This window comes from Fistularia commersonii, chromosome 7 (genome assembly GCF_037954325.1).
Source record: "Fistularia commersonii isolate RoL2024-O1a breed Wild chromosome 7, RoL_Fcom_v1.0, whole genome shotgun sequence".
Classification (NCBI taxonomy): Eukaryota; Metazoa; Chordata; class Actinopteri; order Syngnathiformes; family Fistulariidae; genus Fistularia; species Fistularia commersonii.
The window spans coordinates 10,102,845-10,119,844 of NC_141290.1; the positions used below are offsets into that span (position 1 = coordinate 10,102,845).

At 42.6% G+C, this 17,000-nt stretch overlaps 2 protein-coding genes across 3 annotated transcripts; both read right to left on the reverse strand.

Moving 5' to 3' along the window:
- Positions 1-931: 931 nt before the first annotated feature.
- aurka (aurora kinase A) lies at positions 932-7,327 on the reverse strand. The gene is made up of 9 exons (XM_086148829.1): positions 7,180-7,327; positions 6,382-6,447; positions 5,851-6,154; positions 5,730-5,772; positions 5,458-5,649; positions 4,368-4,506; positions 4,066-4,214; positions 3,005-3,179; positions 932-1,525 (listed from the first exon to the last, which is right to left on the reverse strand). Exons 2-9 carry the CDS (start codon positions 6,442-6,444, stop codon positions 1,343-1,345), a joined length of 1,248 nt encoding a protein of 415 aa, XP_086004955.1. The 5' UTR covers positions 6,445-6,447; positions 7,180-7,327; the 3' UTR covers positions 932-1,342.
- A 3,868-nt stretch (positions 7,328-11,195) lies between these two features.
- On the reverse strand, positions 11,196-16,558 carry prelid3b (PRELI domain containing 3). Of its 2 annotated transcripts, none has more exons than XM_086149739.1 (6): positions 16,399-16,558; positions 14,765-14,933; positions 13,777-13,866; positions 13,377-13,447; positions 13,173-13,275; positions 11,196-12,534 (listed from the first exon to the last, which is right to left on the reverse strand). In XM_086149739.1, exons 1-6 carry the CDS (start codon positions 16,542-16,544, stop codon positions 12,430-12,432), a joined length of 684 nt encoding a protein of 227 aa, XP_086005865.1. In that variant the 5' UTR covers positions 16,545-16,558; the 3' UTR covers positions 11,196-12,429. The 2 variants fall into 2 exon arrangements, with proteins under 2 accessions (XP_086005865.1, XP_086005866.1); XM_086149740.1 differs by having other exon boundaries at positions 12,360-12,575.
- Between the last annotated feature and the right edge of the window lie 442 nt (positions 16,559-17,000).

Genomic DNA, 17,000 nt, shown 5'->3' on the forward strand with positions numbered 1-17,000 from the left:
GCCATGAATAGAGACAATCGTTCACTCTTTCAATGCTATGTCATATGGGGACAAGGAACACACAAACATTGACTTATCTATACAATTCAAGCTCTCCAACTGACCTTTTGCATGTATTTGGACCAGAAAAGTTCATTAACACAAAGGACAAACTGTTGGAAACTGGGCTTAAACACCTCTCTACAATACAAGCAAAAAAAAAAAGAAAAAACATCAATAGCAGTAAGACGTGTGTTTAGAAGGAACCAGATGAAAGAGTGTCAAGGCAAGGAGAGGAGGTGAGGAAGGTGGAGGAGTTTAAATATTTAAAGCATCAAAACAGGAGTGTGTGGGAACCAGGTGAAGAAACTTGCAGGAAAGGTGGGGTGGATGAAGAAAAGGATGTGGGGTCATTTGTAAAACAGGAGTGGCAGCAAGAGTGCAGGGTGACGTTTACAGGACCTTGGTGACACTGTGCGAGCTGGTCAAGAAGGCAGAGCTGAAGATGCCGGCATTCTCCTTGAGGTGGACGATGATGTTGGAGGGGATTAGAAACGAGCACATGTGAGGAACAGCCCTGGCTAGATATCTTAGGAGACATAATCTGATGCCAGAATCAGATTTGGAAACTTGAAGAGACAGATGCTAGGATCTTGGAGGCAGGGCTGCCAGGCGTGAGTACCAAGAGGAGACTTCTTGTTGAGGATGAGGACTTGCAGTTAGGTGTTAGAAGATGCAGATGACAGGGCAAGGTTGAAACTATGACCCTTGTTTGAGGAGCTGAAAGGAGAAGATGCAACACAAAAAATCCCCAGAAACACAAGTTAAAGGACACTTGAGAAGACTACAGATGATGCACATCTGATATTTTAAAATCTTCACTGAAGCAAATGTTTAATAGAATTCTATACAGTCACAGGTCTGCACAAAATCTGCAGCATTATCTACTGATGGTTTACAAGCGCCCCCTAATGTCCACTGGGGGGAGCTTGCTCCACGCACACATGCACACACCTTGCAAAGTGAATCCTCACTCATCCCTCACAGGTTGCTGAAGTTCTGACAAGACAATCCTGTCCCGAAACATTGGGAAGTAGCACCCACATGCAAACAATTTTTATTTCAAGTAGTTTCATCAATAAAATATAATCGCTTCGGGACAGACAGCAAAATATTTACAGGAAAACTGAAAGGTGAGAAAGGTAAATGGATAACCAACCAGGTCCAGGACGCTGAGTGGTTAAAAATAAAAACAACAACATGGGATTTGTAATTGATTGCGGCTCTGTCTGAAGTTCTGCGGCAGCCGAACATTTTGCCTGGAGGTGAACAACCATGGGACCCCGGGAGGAGAGAAACCCGCTCACTGGCTGGACTGCTCGCTGTTTTGGGTGCTGGGCTTTTTGGTGGAGTGCTCCACCACCCAGGGGTGAGCGAGGACTCCCTGGATGGGCAGTCGGTGCGCGGGATTGTGCTTCAGCAGCCTGGCAACCAAGTCTTTGGCTCCAGCACTGATGTTGGTCTGTGCCGGGTATGAATACTCAACCTTGGAGGGGTGGGGGAGGGACACAACAAGTAATAGGAGTGAGTGCATTATATTCTAGTGTTATCATCCATGACCTCTTAATATTCAGCGTCAGAACGTGACATTTCAGAACGCAGAGAGGTATCCTTTTAACGGTCATTAATTCTGACAGATCAGGTTTGCAGCCTCTTGGGAGTCTCTGGGAGCCGGTCAAAAGTCTGGATAAATGCAGAGGGTTGCATCAGGAAGGGCATTCAATGTAAAACTTGTGCCAAAACCAAATACAAATCCAACCTACGACTCTCACACTGGATTGTTCACAATAACAACGTCCGCCTGTGGCGGTATGGAAGTGACTAGAGGAGGTGGCAAGTAAGTTCCTGGTTAGATTATTAAAGAAGATCTTAGAGAGTTAGTGGATACCTGAGGTACAGAGAAGAAATGTGATGGTGCTCATTTTTATGAATGAGGGACATGTGAAGACTTGAGATAACTGTAGAGGAATGAAGATGAGCTTTACAATGAAGTTATGGGAAAGAGTAGGGTAAACTAGACAGAGCAGAAGCCACCACTTTTGAAAAGCAGTATGGCTGCATGCCTATTAAGAGTATCACAGATGCAGTATTTGCTAAAGTGTTGATAGAGAAGACCAGAGGGAGATGCATTGTGCCTTTGTGGACCTAGGATAAGCATACGAACGGGTGCTGAGAAAGGAACAGTGGTATTCCATGGCAAACTCTAGAGTCGTGCAGAAGTATGTTAGACTGGTGCAGGACATGTATGCGAGATGGGAGACAGTGACGTTCAAGCTGGGACTTAATCAGTACTCAGCAGTAAGCCCATTCTTGTTTGCTGACAGAGCAAGACAGGAATTTCCATGGACCATGATGTTTGCGGATGACATTTTGATCTGTAGAGGGAGCAAAGAGCAGGTGGAGGAAAATCTAAAGAGGTAGAGGTATGGTCTCGAAAGGAGACCAGTGAAGATTAGCAGCAGAAAGACTATGAATGTGTGAAGAATATGTGTGAATGAGGGACCCAAATTGAGCGGACAGGGTACAAGGAGTGGGGATAAAGGAGGTGGAGGATTTTTAGTTATGTTCAACAGTAAGAGTAGAGTGTGGAAAAGAGGTGAAGAAACAAGTTCAAGCAGGTAGGAATGGATAGAGAAAAGTGCCAGGGATCATGTGTGATAAAAGACTATCAGCCAGAATGAAAGGAAAGGTGTACAGGAAAGTGGTGAGACAGCGATCCTGTAAGGTTTAGAGGACAAATTTACGGTTGTAGTGAAAGAGGACCTGATATTAGTTGGTGTGAGGAGATGATGCAGGGAATAGGGCTACATGAAGGTTGATTTGCAGTTGCAATGCCTGAGTAGCCGAAAGGAGAGAAAGAAGAATCCTGACACATCAGGCTATCCCCTTTATTGCCTCTGCACAATTCTGTCTTTGAATCCCAAGTCGAACTGAAAAAAATGTTTCACTCCACAAGGTGCCTCACCCTTGATATCCTGCGGTAGGTGTCTTCGTGGGTCGCAGCCTCGAAGGGAGGTTTTCCCACCAGGAACTCGTAGCAGAGAACGCCGAGGCTCCACAGGTCCACGCCTTGGTCATGAGTTCTTCCCTCGATCATTTCTGGGGGCAAGTAGTCCAGCGTTCCACAGAGAGTGGACCTCCTGTGACCAAGAGGAGGGAAAGGGACAAAGCATATGTAAAGTTTTGTCCAGGCAGCGTAAGAAACAGAATCGTAAGCTGACTTCTCTCAGCAGTTCTACCAATAAACAGATTTCTCAATATTTTCCCTGCACTGGTCTTTTGATGGAGTTTCCTCCAGATTTAAAGGGATTAAAATCTTTTCCTTTAGGCTACACCAATTAACTTCATGTCCTCTTTCCCTACATCCATTTATCTTTTCTTTGGTCCTCCTCTAGACCTCCTGTCTGGCAGTTCCTACCCCAGTATCCTTCTAATAAATATAGTAGTATCTGTCTTGCTGTGACTAACCTTCACTGCTCTCCTTTCCAGAGCATACCTCCACCTATTGAGATTTTGCTCCACCTACTCTTTGCTCCCACTACAGGTCACAATGTCGTCAACAAACATCTTGGTCCATGGAAATTCCTGTCTAACCTCCGTCAGCAAAAAAGAACAGGCTTAGTGTAGACTACTGATGTAGGCCCACCTTGAACATCTGTCACACCAACAACAGAACTCAGTCTCCCAGTTTGCATACATGTCCTGCACCAGTAACATTCTTCTGTGCGACTTCATATGCTTTTCTAGGTCCACAAAGGCAAAATGCAGCTCCCTCTGGCCTTCTCTGTACTTCTCTCCGAGCAAACTTAAAGCAAATACTGCACTGCAGCACTTTTTCTAGGCATGAAACCATACTGTAGCTCACAAATACTGACTTTTCCCAGTCTAGTTTCCACTTCTCTTTCCCCCAACTTCACTGTATAGCTCATCAACTGTATTCCTCTACAGTTACCAAAATTTCTGCACACCTCGCTTATTCGTAATAATGGGCACAATTATGCAGCATATGGATGTTTGTGTGCATACCTGGAGGAAGGCGTGTGAACAGACCAGCCAAAGTCAGCTATCTTCAGCTCCCCGTTGGCTCCCAGGAGGAGGTTCTCTGGCTTAATGTCCCGATGGATCACCTTCTTGGAGTGGCAGTAATTGAGGGCATCTGCAAGCTCCATGACATACTAGTCCAGCATGTTGATTGGACCCCAACAAATGAAAATATCAGGGGCAGTTTTCAGTGGTGGTTTATAAATTTGGTGATCATGAAAAGTCTCCCAGCACTAAGAAACAGACCTAGTAATGGTGTACGACTATACCAAATCGATGAGACTTACGGTTGCACTCCGTTCTTCGGTGAAGCCGCCGCAGCGCTGCAACTGGCTGTACAGTTCTCCTTTAGGAGCAAACTCGAGGATGAGGTACACCCGCGAGGAATCATGGAAATAGCCATAGAGGCGCAGGATGTTGGGATGCCTGTAGGATTTTAATGCAGAGGGAGATTCTTAGAAACGTGATGCACTCAAAAAGATGAAAAAAACAAAAACATGACTACGTAATATTGCTGTCGTTTCAAGAGCAAAACTGACAAACAAAACAATTTGCTTTCGAAATAAACAAATAAAAAAACAAAGTACTACTTCAGAAAGCTATGTCTGTGTTTCCCTACGGAGGTCATTTTCCCAGTTGACCCAGGAAACGTGCAGATTCCAAAAAATCGTTTCCTCTTCAAATCTGCCAGTGGGCCACCATACAGGCAGGTATATGTACATACATATACACAGAAATATCAAAAATTGTGTTCAATAGTAAACTGGTGGCCCTTGTGCCATTTATTACCATACCTTGTTATTGTGTATTCAATACTAAGCTATTCAAATACTACACAGGGTGATACATTTGTGTTTCTATTTTAACATTTGCAGGGTACAGTGTGCTGCTGCCACCCTAAAACGTACCTACTCAACTTATACCAAAGCCAGTACCACCACTATATGTCAATTACTTTGATAACGGATGACATCTTCTGCATCAATTAATCCATTCACCACAATATGTTGGCTTCATGACAGTGTATTTAAAGACGTTTGTATTTATATATTCGATCCCCCTGCAAATTTAGAGTTAAAAAATATGGTCAAAACATCCACAAATTTCAGTCTATGGTCGATGGACCATTAGGTAAAAAATGTATACAGATATAGATTACATGCCAAATGAATTGTAAAATAACTTAATGTTCCCACATCTGCAGAAAAATCTACCCCCCCCCCTCCCCCCCTTCACCTGGTCATTATCTGACCATTAGCAGAAAGGAGTGCTAGCACTCATTTCAAAGTCAACCTTGATATTCCAAACATCCCCTCCAGGCAGCAAATGGAGCCGTCCTTCATTCACAACACTACACCAGTACTCGTTTTGCTTTACCTGAGGTGAGACTGGATTTCCACCTCTCGTCTTAGCTGATGTTCGACACCTGCCTTCTCCAGCTGCTTTTTGAAAAGCACCTTCAGGGCCAAGATGAACTTGCTCTGTCGCTCTCTCGCCAAGTAGACATTTCCAAATTTGCCCTTTCCCAGTGGACGGCCTATTTCAAAATTTTCCAGGCTCCAGCGCTTCCTGTGTGTCCAGAAGCAAGTTGTTCCACATTTGACTGACGTATTACCCACAACTTGAGAAAAATAAAAGAAATGACTTACTTTGAACTTGTTGTGTCTGTTGATTCACTCTTGTCTGGTTTATCTGAGAAAAGGAACAAATGACACTTCAAGCTTTGAGTAAACAGTAGAGGAGTCAGTTAATATTTGAAAAGAAACTCACTATGGGATTTCTCAGATCCCGCAGCTGGTTTTTCCGACTCTGAATTTGTGTTGCCCTCGTTCGCCTTTGGCTGAAGTTTAGTGGTGGGGTGCACAGGCCAAGTCACAGGCTTCATATTCTGACTTCCGGGGTGTGTGGACTTGCCAGCAACAGATGCAGGCGCAGGTTTCTTTTGGCCCGCTGGCCACTGGACACGCTGGGGTCCATTGGACACACTGAGAACCCGCTGCTGCTGAGCTGGCTGGACTGAAGGCTTGGGATTTTTTTGGGACACTGGAACCCTCTGTGGTGCATAGTTATCTAACTGCAATTGTAGTAAAACAGAAATCCAAAAAATAAATAAACTGAATTTTGTCTGACAATCCCTGGTCATTTTAAGAAATAGGTAGCCTTTATTATCTGTCGCACATAACAGATATACTTTCTCCATGGATTCTGAATGGATTTGGAATAAATTGTTGAAACGAAGACCAGACAAGGGCATTAAACAAAGGGCAAGTCGAATTAGGCTGAAACATGGTTTCATATTACCTTCATTTCGGGCTTCTGGTATTTCAGCTCATTTGTTGATTTGACCCTCGAAATGGCATCCATACTCTGAGAAAAAGAAAATAACAAATAACTTGGATGATTCATCAACAGCCAAAATCACGACAGTCGATTGCAAGAGAAGCGAGCGATCCCACAGCATTAGCATTGGGTGTGCTAACTTAGCTTCGGATACCAATGTAGGTCTGATCTGCTTGGTGTTCATAAGATATTCAGTTTCTTCTTAAAAAACAATTGTTATGTCACGAAACGAGCAATAGCAAGCGTCAAGACTGGTTAACAGTTAGTCTATCGATAACTTTGACGACATCAGTTTTACACCTCGCCAATCAAGGTTATTTTATTGTAGAAGGCAAGATCGACTTACCGATTTGTAGAATTTAAACATTTTAAAATGTTAAAAACAAATCGTAGAAACAGAGAGCATAATATGACTGCTCTGCTTAATGTTCATTAAATAGTCAATTTTTTTCTTAAAAGACACAGGTCTGCTAACGGTCGAGCAAGAAACGCTAGCAAGAGTAGAGATTCTAAGTTAGTGTCTTGCGACACTGCATTGGTTTTTCACCTGACGTACATTGACAAGTAAAGCAATTTAAACGGACAAATTTGGACAAAGTTGACTTTCCGATACATAGAATTTATATATTATTTCACCGTGATAAAAAAATAAACGACTGTCCAAAAGCAAACGGTGTTCATCTCGAGCTTTTCACCCTAGCAAGCTAGCAGCTACCGGCTAAGTCGAAGCAGATGGCCACACACATCTGGAGAACCTACCTTATCCTGCCAAGTGTCGGGCTCCTCAAAACCTTGAACAGCAAGGGTTAGATTTCCTCGAAGGTAATGAGATGAGCCAAAAGAAAAAACAGTGAATTTCCGACTAAAGAAAATTATTTGTTCTCTGACTGGAGCGACTGCTCCCTCTGCTCCCGGCTTGTTTAATTTCAAATGTCCCCCCGTTCAAAACCTTTAAAAAAACTTGGGGCTCCGATTGGCTGAAGCAACAGCGTGCGTCATTCGCCATTGGTCAGTGTGGGATATTGCGTCTGGCGTCAATGTGACGTCAAATGACCCCCTGGAGGCAGGGAGCTGTCAATGCAGCTTCGAGGGGGTAAAATGGTTTCGCCAGGAAGAACATCCGGCGTAAAACCTATGCCAAAACCTAATTATGCCAAAACCTAATATGCAAATCAAATCTACGACTTCCATACCGGCTTGGCCGAGGTCTGAGTTAATAGCTAACGCCATTGGTGCCAAATACTTCCACAGTACCTGTGGGAATTTGGCTACTGTGGGTCAAAGGAGAGGAGGAAGGTGTGTTCAGAAGCAGAGAGAAGAGGAAAGGCAAGAGTCTGGGACTGAGAGTAGCAACTTTGAATATTGGGATGAGGACAGGAAAAGGTGGATCAACTGTTTGTCCAGGAGACCAGGGGGCAAGGTAGCAAGGCTAGAAGCTAGGATCAGGTTTGAAGTTGTACTATTGTAGCATGTGGTGAGGAGACTGGCTACAAATCCTTTGATGACAATTGGGAGCTTCTCGTCGTTCTGTGAGAGAACTCACAGATGATTAGCTGTACAATGTTGTTATTGATGTGTGACTAATCTGCACCGATAGTTATCGTAACACAGGGCATCCCCAGTTTTGGCACTCCTGAAGGTAATTCATGACGAGTGGCTTCATGGCATGTGATGTCAAAGCATCAGACTACAGTCACAGTGTGTGTTAGTGTTATTTCTTTGGCTCAGGGACCAAGCATGAGGTTTTTCACAGGTGAGATACAACAATCAACCTCGGCCTCAGACTGAATATAAATTGAAAAACAACACACAGCTGAGGAGGACATCCTTGTAGCACTCCAGGGCTGAGGCTGTCAGCGCCCACAGACTTTCCTGGCCAAAGGTGACTGAACTCACTTCTCACATCCCTGCGGTGATGGCAAGAGAGATTGTTTGTCAAAGACTCCTGATGGGGATGGCGGTCAGGGCTGAGGTGAATAGACGGGTGGTAAATGGACAGAGGGGTCTCAGGTGAGTGTTCAGGGCGAGATGAGTCATGAGTGGCGCTAGGCGGAGGGTTGGGAGAGGCCATATCATCAAACCCGTTGAAGAACAAGTTCAACTCATGTACTGTAGGTCTCCTTCCATCACACCATGAGCACTCTATCATGGTCAGTGACATCCCTCACAAGTCTGTACAACTGATGTTCCGGTTGACGATTGCCTTCCAAATTGTCCAGCTTCCTTGATGGCCCTGCCTTTATCTTGTCGCACTCTTCCTCCATCCTGGCCCCCTTTGCAACCAACTTCTCCTTCCCGGCTTTGCAATTGGCTTTCAACCAGAAGTGAAGTGTCTCTCCCCACCCTTGTCCTGGACTCTGCCAACAATCTGTTGCAGCTTGCCACCAGCGTGTTCAATTTTGTTTTTTTGTAATCCATCTCCAGCCCGTATGGACTTTCTGGTGTTTTGCATTCTTCACTGACTGATCACTGGACTCCCTTAGCTTGAGAACCAGCCTGGTCTTCTGTTATATATAACCTTAATTGATGGATTGCTGTAGCGATTAAAGTGTGTTCTTCTTGAAGAGGCCGGTTTCAGAGAGGCAACGCAGCAACATCTTGCGCTTTTGGACGAATGAGTTGGCTCTTTTGTCAACTTTCTTCCAGTGGATTAGGAGATCTCACTCATTTTCATCTCCCACATAATCCTCCTATAGAGTGTGAACTGGTGGCACCAGACCTCGTACTTCCCGGGGAGTCGGCTTTGGTCGATCCGTTAGCTACTTCATGACAGTTCTCCTGATCTGTTTGTCAGAAAGCTCGGCAACATACTGCCACACAATTTCATATGAGGAAGGGATTGAGGATGTCTTCGATCACAAGAAGGCCAGGTATGCTGAGCGTTAAGAGGCTGGCTGGATGACAACCATCTACCCTGTTGAGGTGGGATGCTGAAACTTTGTGTGGAATGACAGGAAGGAAGCGGTGAAAAAGCTGACAGAGGAGATGGAGAAAAGCAGCTTTTGGCTCTGGCTGAGGAGGAAAGATAGATGCTGGGGAAAGAACAACTAACCCCAACAACTGCTGCTGGTGGTAACATCCATCAGCTGCAGGGAGTAACACAGAGATGCCCCTGTCACTGCCCCGCAACCAGGAAACACTCCTGCATTAAAGGGGTGAAATGTTGATGACTGGTGATCCCTGCCTTAGCTGTACACTTCCTGCATGCCAAATGAATTGTAAAATAACCTAATTTCCCATATCTGCAGGAAAAAATTTAAATTTCCCCTTGACTCCCTCCTCATTACCTGACTATTAACATGAACGCGCACTAACAGTCATTTCAAAGTCAACTCTGATATTTTAAACCACCACCCCAGGCAGTAAATGGAGCTGTCCTTCATTAACAGCCCTCATTTTGCTTTACCTGAGGTGAGACTGGATTTTTATCTCTTGACTCAGCTGATGCTCAACCCCTGCTGTCTCCAGCTGTGTCTTGCTTTGTCTTTCTCTCACCAGGAATTTTCCAAATTTGCCCTTTCCCAGCGGACGACCTATCTCAAAATTTTCAAGGCTCCAGTGCTTCCTGTGTGACCAGAAGCAAGTCGTTCCACATTTGACTGACTTATGATGTATTACTTAAAATGAGAATATATACAGGTGGTCCTCACTTAAAGACTGGGTTATGTTCCAAGGGGTCTGCCATGAAGCAAGTTCGTCGTTAAGCGAAACACCATTTCTATAGTTGTATTGTACAGTATTTGCATACATATCGTCCATTTATATTGTGCTATTTTACTTTTTTTCCCTTTAATGTTAATATTTGCATGAATATAGGCCAATTATAAGCGCGGGTAAGCGCGTACAATTCATAGTCACTCACAACTCCTCTGCCAGCGCATTCAATGTGTATTTTAATATTATCGCAAAGCCCATGGTAACTCCAAGTCGTCGTTAACCGAGTCTGTTATTAAGTGAGGACCATATATATATATATGTATATATATATATATACTGCTCAAAAAAATAAAGGGAACACTTAAAAAAACACATCCTAGATCTAAATGAATGAAATATTCTTATGAAATACTTTGCTCTTTACACAGTTGAATGTGCTGACAAAAAAATCACACAAAGAAGATCAATGGAAATCAATTGTAAATTGTGTCCATCTGGGGAGGAGACCACGAGGAAGACCTAGGACACGCTGGACAGACTATGTCCACCTGTTAAATACATTATTTAATCCACTAAGTCAGTAAAATGATTTCATTTCTATACAATTCCATTTATTGACTCATTATAATTGATATACATCATTTTTTACATTTGTTCACACCATTGCTTTTGTGAATATACAAATCCCTCTCAGTTCATGTTTCTTGAAACATCTTCTGGACATGATCTGGAAATATTTTTTACTTTATACATTAGTTGAATGGTTTCAAAGTCCACCAGATCACTGAATTTTGGGAGGTTTAGGAATAATGTTTGCTGGTGGATAATGACACAGTGGACAATTTTTTGTAATTTTTCCATAATATTCCCAGACCTCCACAAAGCAAGCCATACTTTGGCTAATTTACTGTGAGGTCAGTATAGTAAATACATTGGTTATCAGTAGTTCCAAAGTGCAAACTTAATAGTAACACTAGTATTTTGGCAGTGATTCTCCGCAAGCCACTGTGTTGGAATAGAAACAACTAAATGATTAAGCTTTTTTTAACAGTCATTTTCAACTAAGTAGCTATCGTATGTACATTTTGTAACATATGGAAGAAACTGCAGGCAAAGAATTTATATGAAAGATCGTAAAATGTTTTATTATGTTATCACATTCTGCACCATTCCCTATTCAGAGGCACATGGATAAAAGCACAATTGACAATTTCTAACTATGCAAAAATCATAGTTCCCACCTCCTTCAAAAAAACCTACTGATCTAAATAAATATTCAGAAAAACTAAAAATACACTAAGAGCAACACATTCACCCTCACCACACCTAAGACCTTCTCAAAGGCATACCGTATGTATACGCACAAAGAAGAATTTCTAAAATTTTCACAAATAACCAGCTCCCGCAGCAAGTGTAGCAGCATTTTAAAATATATTCTTCAAGTGCAAATAAAAGTCCAAGTGCTATGCAAAGGTCCCAGCCTTTAGCATGGCACACAATGCTGGCGGGAGTCTATTGCAACAGTACGGTGGTGTTTACATGTAAAACTGATCCCAGCAAACTGAACTGGTGAGGAGCTCTGCATTTGCATTTGAGAAGGTCTTTAGCTTCATCACAACAAACACATGAAAGTAACTTGATCCCTTCAATAGTTAAAAATGTTAGTGATTACACATAAAATATATTAAATCTACCAAGGTTTTTTTTTATATATATATATACACATATATATAAACAGATGCCCAGTCTAGGGTTATTACTGAGGTCTGATTGTTGAAGTTCCAGCGCTATCGACAGCAGAACATTTCATTTAAAAGTCGCCATTATCAGAGGTGTCGGAACAGACACACAAACCATAATCTCACCGCTTACAGCTTTTCCTCGGCCTCTGCTCTTGAGGGTATAGAGTTTGTGCCAGAGTAAAACTCCCTCTGCATTCTTTCCCGAGGAAAAAGATTGATAATGGGACAAAAACTGTGTGTGTGTGTGTTTGTTTCCCTTGGCACTTTTTTTTGTTGTGCGTGATTTCTCTCAGTTCACCTGGTACCCCCTCTTGTTTGCTGGTGCTATACATTTCTAGACAGACAGATAAACAGTGGTTTGTCCCTGAACAGGGTCGCCCGCCCTCAAGTCTCTTATTCCGGCAACCCTGTCAAGCAGCATCCCCGTCCACAGTCTCCCAACGCTGCAATGTGGACAATATGTGTAACAGGTAGACCAACTGTGATGACAAACAAAATTCTTAAAAAAAAAAAAAAACCCTGAGCACCAAAACAGCATGAGAGAATCACAAGGGGAGGTGAGTGATACCATGAAGTGTCTCTGGAAAATACAGGAGGTAGGTAACATTTGTCAGGGACTGCAGCCGCTGGTGTGAATGGTCCCACGAGCTGTGGCCGCCAGCTCCTCGATTTCTGCATTCAGCCGCCGGATGACCCACTCCATGGCTTCACGGCCCTGAACGAGAACAAACACAAAGAATGAGGCCATAAGATGACCTTAGAGGAAAAAAAACATGAGGAATGAGGATTAACAGTGAAGGCTTCCGCATAACTAAAATTTGAGCAGTGGTTTCAAATTAGTGAAGGGGAGCTGCAAAGTGTATGCAGTTGAAAACCGGTTCCAAATTGTCTGAGCCTTTTACAATTCTAAGCTCTTACAAGCTCGTCAGTTCTCTTTTATGGCCTCCAAGCTCTTTTATTCTCTGTAATGCCAGCACGGTTTTCTGGCAGCTCCATGTTGCCAAAGAATGTGACACAGCCTCTGTGTTGATAAAAAAATTGGAAACAAAAAGCACTACCCATGGTGACAGAGAATATAAAGGAATGTTTTAAAGTGCTTTAGCTCACATCATCATTTACCTTGCATTGGCCACTATTTCCCACATAAGAAATGCTAATACTTTGAACATTTGGCAGCTCATCTGAAACAATAAGGATCCTCTCCAAACAAAAAGAAGTTCATGTTTTTTTTTTAGTTTGAGAGGAACTGCCCTTTCTAAAGCAGTGTTTTATAAATTGTAAAGAAACAACAAATATTTGAGGAAAATAATAAAATGACACAAACATAAATTAAAGAAGAAAAAAAAATTATACCTTTCCTGCATTAGTAGAGATGGTACTGGCCATAACACCCTCCAAGTAGCTGCTGAGGCTGACACCTTTCACAGAGATGATGGCCTCTTGGGTCAGTATGGTTCTAAAGAGGAAATTTCAAAAAAAATATATTAAAAATGTCACAAAACTGCCATAACAAACTTAAGACATGTATGGTCCAGATGAATGTGTGCAACATCTTACTTGTCTGGATCCTCAGGGTGGGGTTTGTATGTCAGCTTTTCATCCACAGACACCAAGTTTTTAAAATTTATCTACAAAAGGAAGAATATTTACAAAGAATATTTATCAAGTCTGAGTAAACGGATGCGTTTCAACACACGAATATTAGCATTTGGCTCGTGTGGCAAGCAGCACTTCATTCAAGTCATTCAGTACATTTTTAACCCACACATTTGTGATGTGTGTAGACACACAGAATCAAGAAACATGGATCTGGACAGGCTAAGATGGCCTGGAACTGACAATTACTTTGCAAAAAGTAATTTCTAAGCACCCTCCAGCCCCCAAAAAAGTAGATTCATATATTAGTATTGCGAAACTCAAATACCCAATACAAATTCTTCATAAACTACACACTCACATTCGTGGACTGAAGTTCAAAACTCTTCCTTTGGGGATCCACAACTGAATGCTCCTGGATATATGTGCACGTCCGTGTGTTGCCGATGATCTGGGGACAAAGACAATGAGAAGTTTGGGAATGTATTTGAACATGATGTAATTTAAAATGCTCCAACTGTTAAACTGACGCAAATCTATGTAGAAAAAAATATTCAGAAGCAACTACCTGGATTTTTAGAGCTTTTAAACTGATGAATTTAAGGAGAAAAAGTGGAAGTTGACATTAAAATTATCCATTATAATTTACCATGTGGGTGGGTTTTTAGTGAGACCTCTGCAAAGCTGAATTTTAGGTCTTGTTTCTTATACCGGATGGTTTGTTTCGCCAAAGTCAGATAATGAGTTAATGATGTTGCAATGCTATCAATCACAGAGGTAGATTGAATCAAAGCGCTTGAATGAAGGAGGTTCTACGAGGAAATCTGCAACCATCACGACTGGAGACACTTAAGCAAAGGTCAGTTCTTGAGAAGTGGAACTGAGAAGCAGGATATCGTCTCAACCTAGTCGCCTCTGCGCTTATCATTTTGATGGTCAAAGAAGCAGGAGAAAGAATCCAGTGACATAATTCGAGTGACCTGCAGTCCTAACTGCGGTATGGAAAGTTACACTTGATGCCGTCAGGGGTTACATGCGAGCAATGACAGCAATGTCACTACAGTGTTCAGTGCCACAGGAGTCACTGCACGTGACAGTGACATGGCCTTGGACCAACTCAGAAACCCTGTCTGATACTGCTGCCCAAAACAGAAATAGCCAGCCGACTTAAAGTCACACTCTGACTGGAAAGCGCTGACCTCTGCCAGCTACCGAACAGACTTCGACTGTCACTTGATTCTTGTTCCCAGTTGGCCTTTCAGACAATTTCCGATGTGATACGAAAACATCTTTGTTTTGTCATCTGCATGCTTCTCTTTATTTGCCACACAACTGATGAAAACACTCACAGCCTTCACTATAGATGGGAGGCCCCACTCCGTGCTGAGCAGCCTTTTACTGTGAAGCCGTCCCTGTTTGTCAATGTCTCGGTTCAAAACATCCACACCGAATACACTGGGATTCATGGGGTTCGGGTACTTCTGCATGGCGGCCTTGGTCACAGTCTCCCAAGGGTGGCTGTTGGAGGGAAATGAAAATAAATAAGGATTGTAACACTTTGAAGATTATCCTCTATCAAGGGCATAACACGGAGATAGTCTCACATATTCTTTGTTTTTCACCCTGTTCCCATGTAATGGTGTAAGTCCATTTTTGAACTTGTTAAGTACTTGTGTTTGTGTACTGATGATTATGATGCTTCATTGCAATAGCCGGTCATATTTCAAATAAATTAATAAACAGCTGGGGCTTAACATGATGGAATTAAATTTACACATCTTTTATCCTTTCATGAGATTTCAGAGGGCAATAATCTTCTTTTTTTCATTTAACTACTTTAAGATATATGTATGGTTGATTAAATTGGTTGCATTTTAGTGAGATGGCTTGTATTCATGCAGAAAGTATATCCAGTTACAGGATAAAGAAATGGAGGACCAATTACCAAATCTTTCCTTCCTGTGCATCGTGTATTTGCAGTCCCTATATCCTCTATTGTAAGTCGCTTTGGACAAAAGCGTCTGCCAAATGCAATGTAATGTAATGTAATGTAAAAAATCCTGTTATGAAACATTCATTTTCATAGTTCTCTATCAGCAACAATTTCCTGGCCTGAAAGTTATCGATGTGCTCTTCCTCAGAGGGAATTTTACTTTTAATTCATTTTCAATGTCGTCGGCAAATCATGCTGTGGAGTTAGCCGGTCAACGACGGCTAAACGGTCGCCATGGAGACACGTGAAGGAGCCAGCGTGACATAACGCCGGCGCAGCGAAGATATAGGTGAAAGGTTGAGGCACGTAAGGGACTGCCGTGTAGCATGACGCAACTCCCTGACCTCGATCTAATTCACCGGTCTCTCACATGAGAACCATATCTGAAAACATTTCGAGGTCTTTACGGTCAGCCGATAATACAAGTACTGATTAAAATGTCGGTTCCCACGGCAGGCATCCGTCCATGACACGTTGCTAGCTTAATTTATACTGCTAGCCCAATTGGCGCTGCTGTCTTGATTCACGCCACTAGCTTAATTTATATCACTAGCGTCTACTTTTCCTTTCGGCTTTTCCCTTCAGGAACCACCACAGCGAATTGACGTTTTCCATCTAATCATATTCTCTGTATCCTCCTGTCTCACACCAACTAACTTCATCTCCTCTCTTACTACGCCAATAAATCTAATTCACGCTGCTAGCATGCTAGGGCTAATGTCATCGGCGGGTCCACGACCTTTTAAAAGCTTCGGTTGTTCTAAAGCTCGTTGGGTTTAAGAAGAGGGACACAAGCGTCAAACTGCACCAGTTTAAGATAAAGCTTTATCGATCCCCATGGGGGAATTTATGCAATTAAATTAATTACAACTTATGCAATTAATTAATTAATCATCTAATTTAGCTTTCATATTTGTGTGTGTGTATGGGGGAGGTAATATATATATATATATATATATATATATATATATATATATAAAGCTTGCTTACTTGAATACGTGCTCAGATGTCCAAATTTTCATGCTGTCGACGGGAGGTGACCGTATCTGCTGTTCTGTTCGGAGAGCAGTGACAGACACGGCGAGCCGGCTTCTTAGGCCCTTGGCAAGTCCCCGCCCTCCTGAGGGAGTGGTCATGTGACGAGTGTGACGCACTTCCGCTAGTGTGCCTTTTGCACAGGCGTGTTCACTTAGTGGAATCTTGACTATGTAACATTGGCGGGTGATGGATTCTGTCACCGAGCAGCAGGATATTTCAAGTTTAATTCACCGTGGAAATAGCAACCTTTTTAACCTTCAGTTGCACAATGCGGCCCTGGTTTTATTGTGTGTGTGTGTGTGTTTGTGTGCATGGAAGAATGAGGCCTCTGACGCACAGGGTTAACCCTCAGAGGTCAAATGGCCAATCATCATGTCAGCTTTGGCCTCAGATGTGGACACACTATGTTCCATGGTGTGTTTACATGCGGGCTGAAATCCAACCAAAGTTTTAGAAGTCATTCAAACTCTACCGAACTTAAGTGAAAAGTGGTCAAGATTGTTTTCGGTATTCACTCTGCTGTATTTCAGGGGGAAAAACTTCAGCCTCAAGGT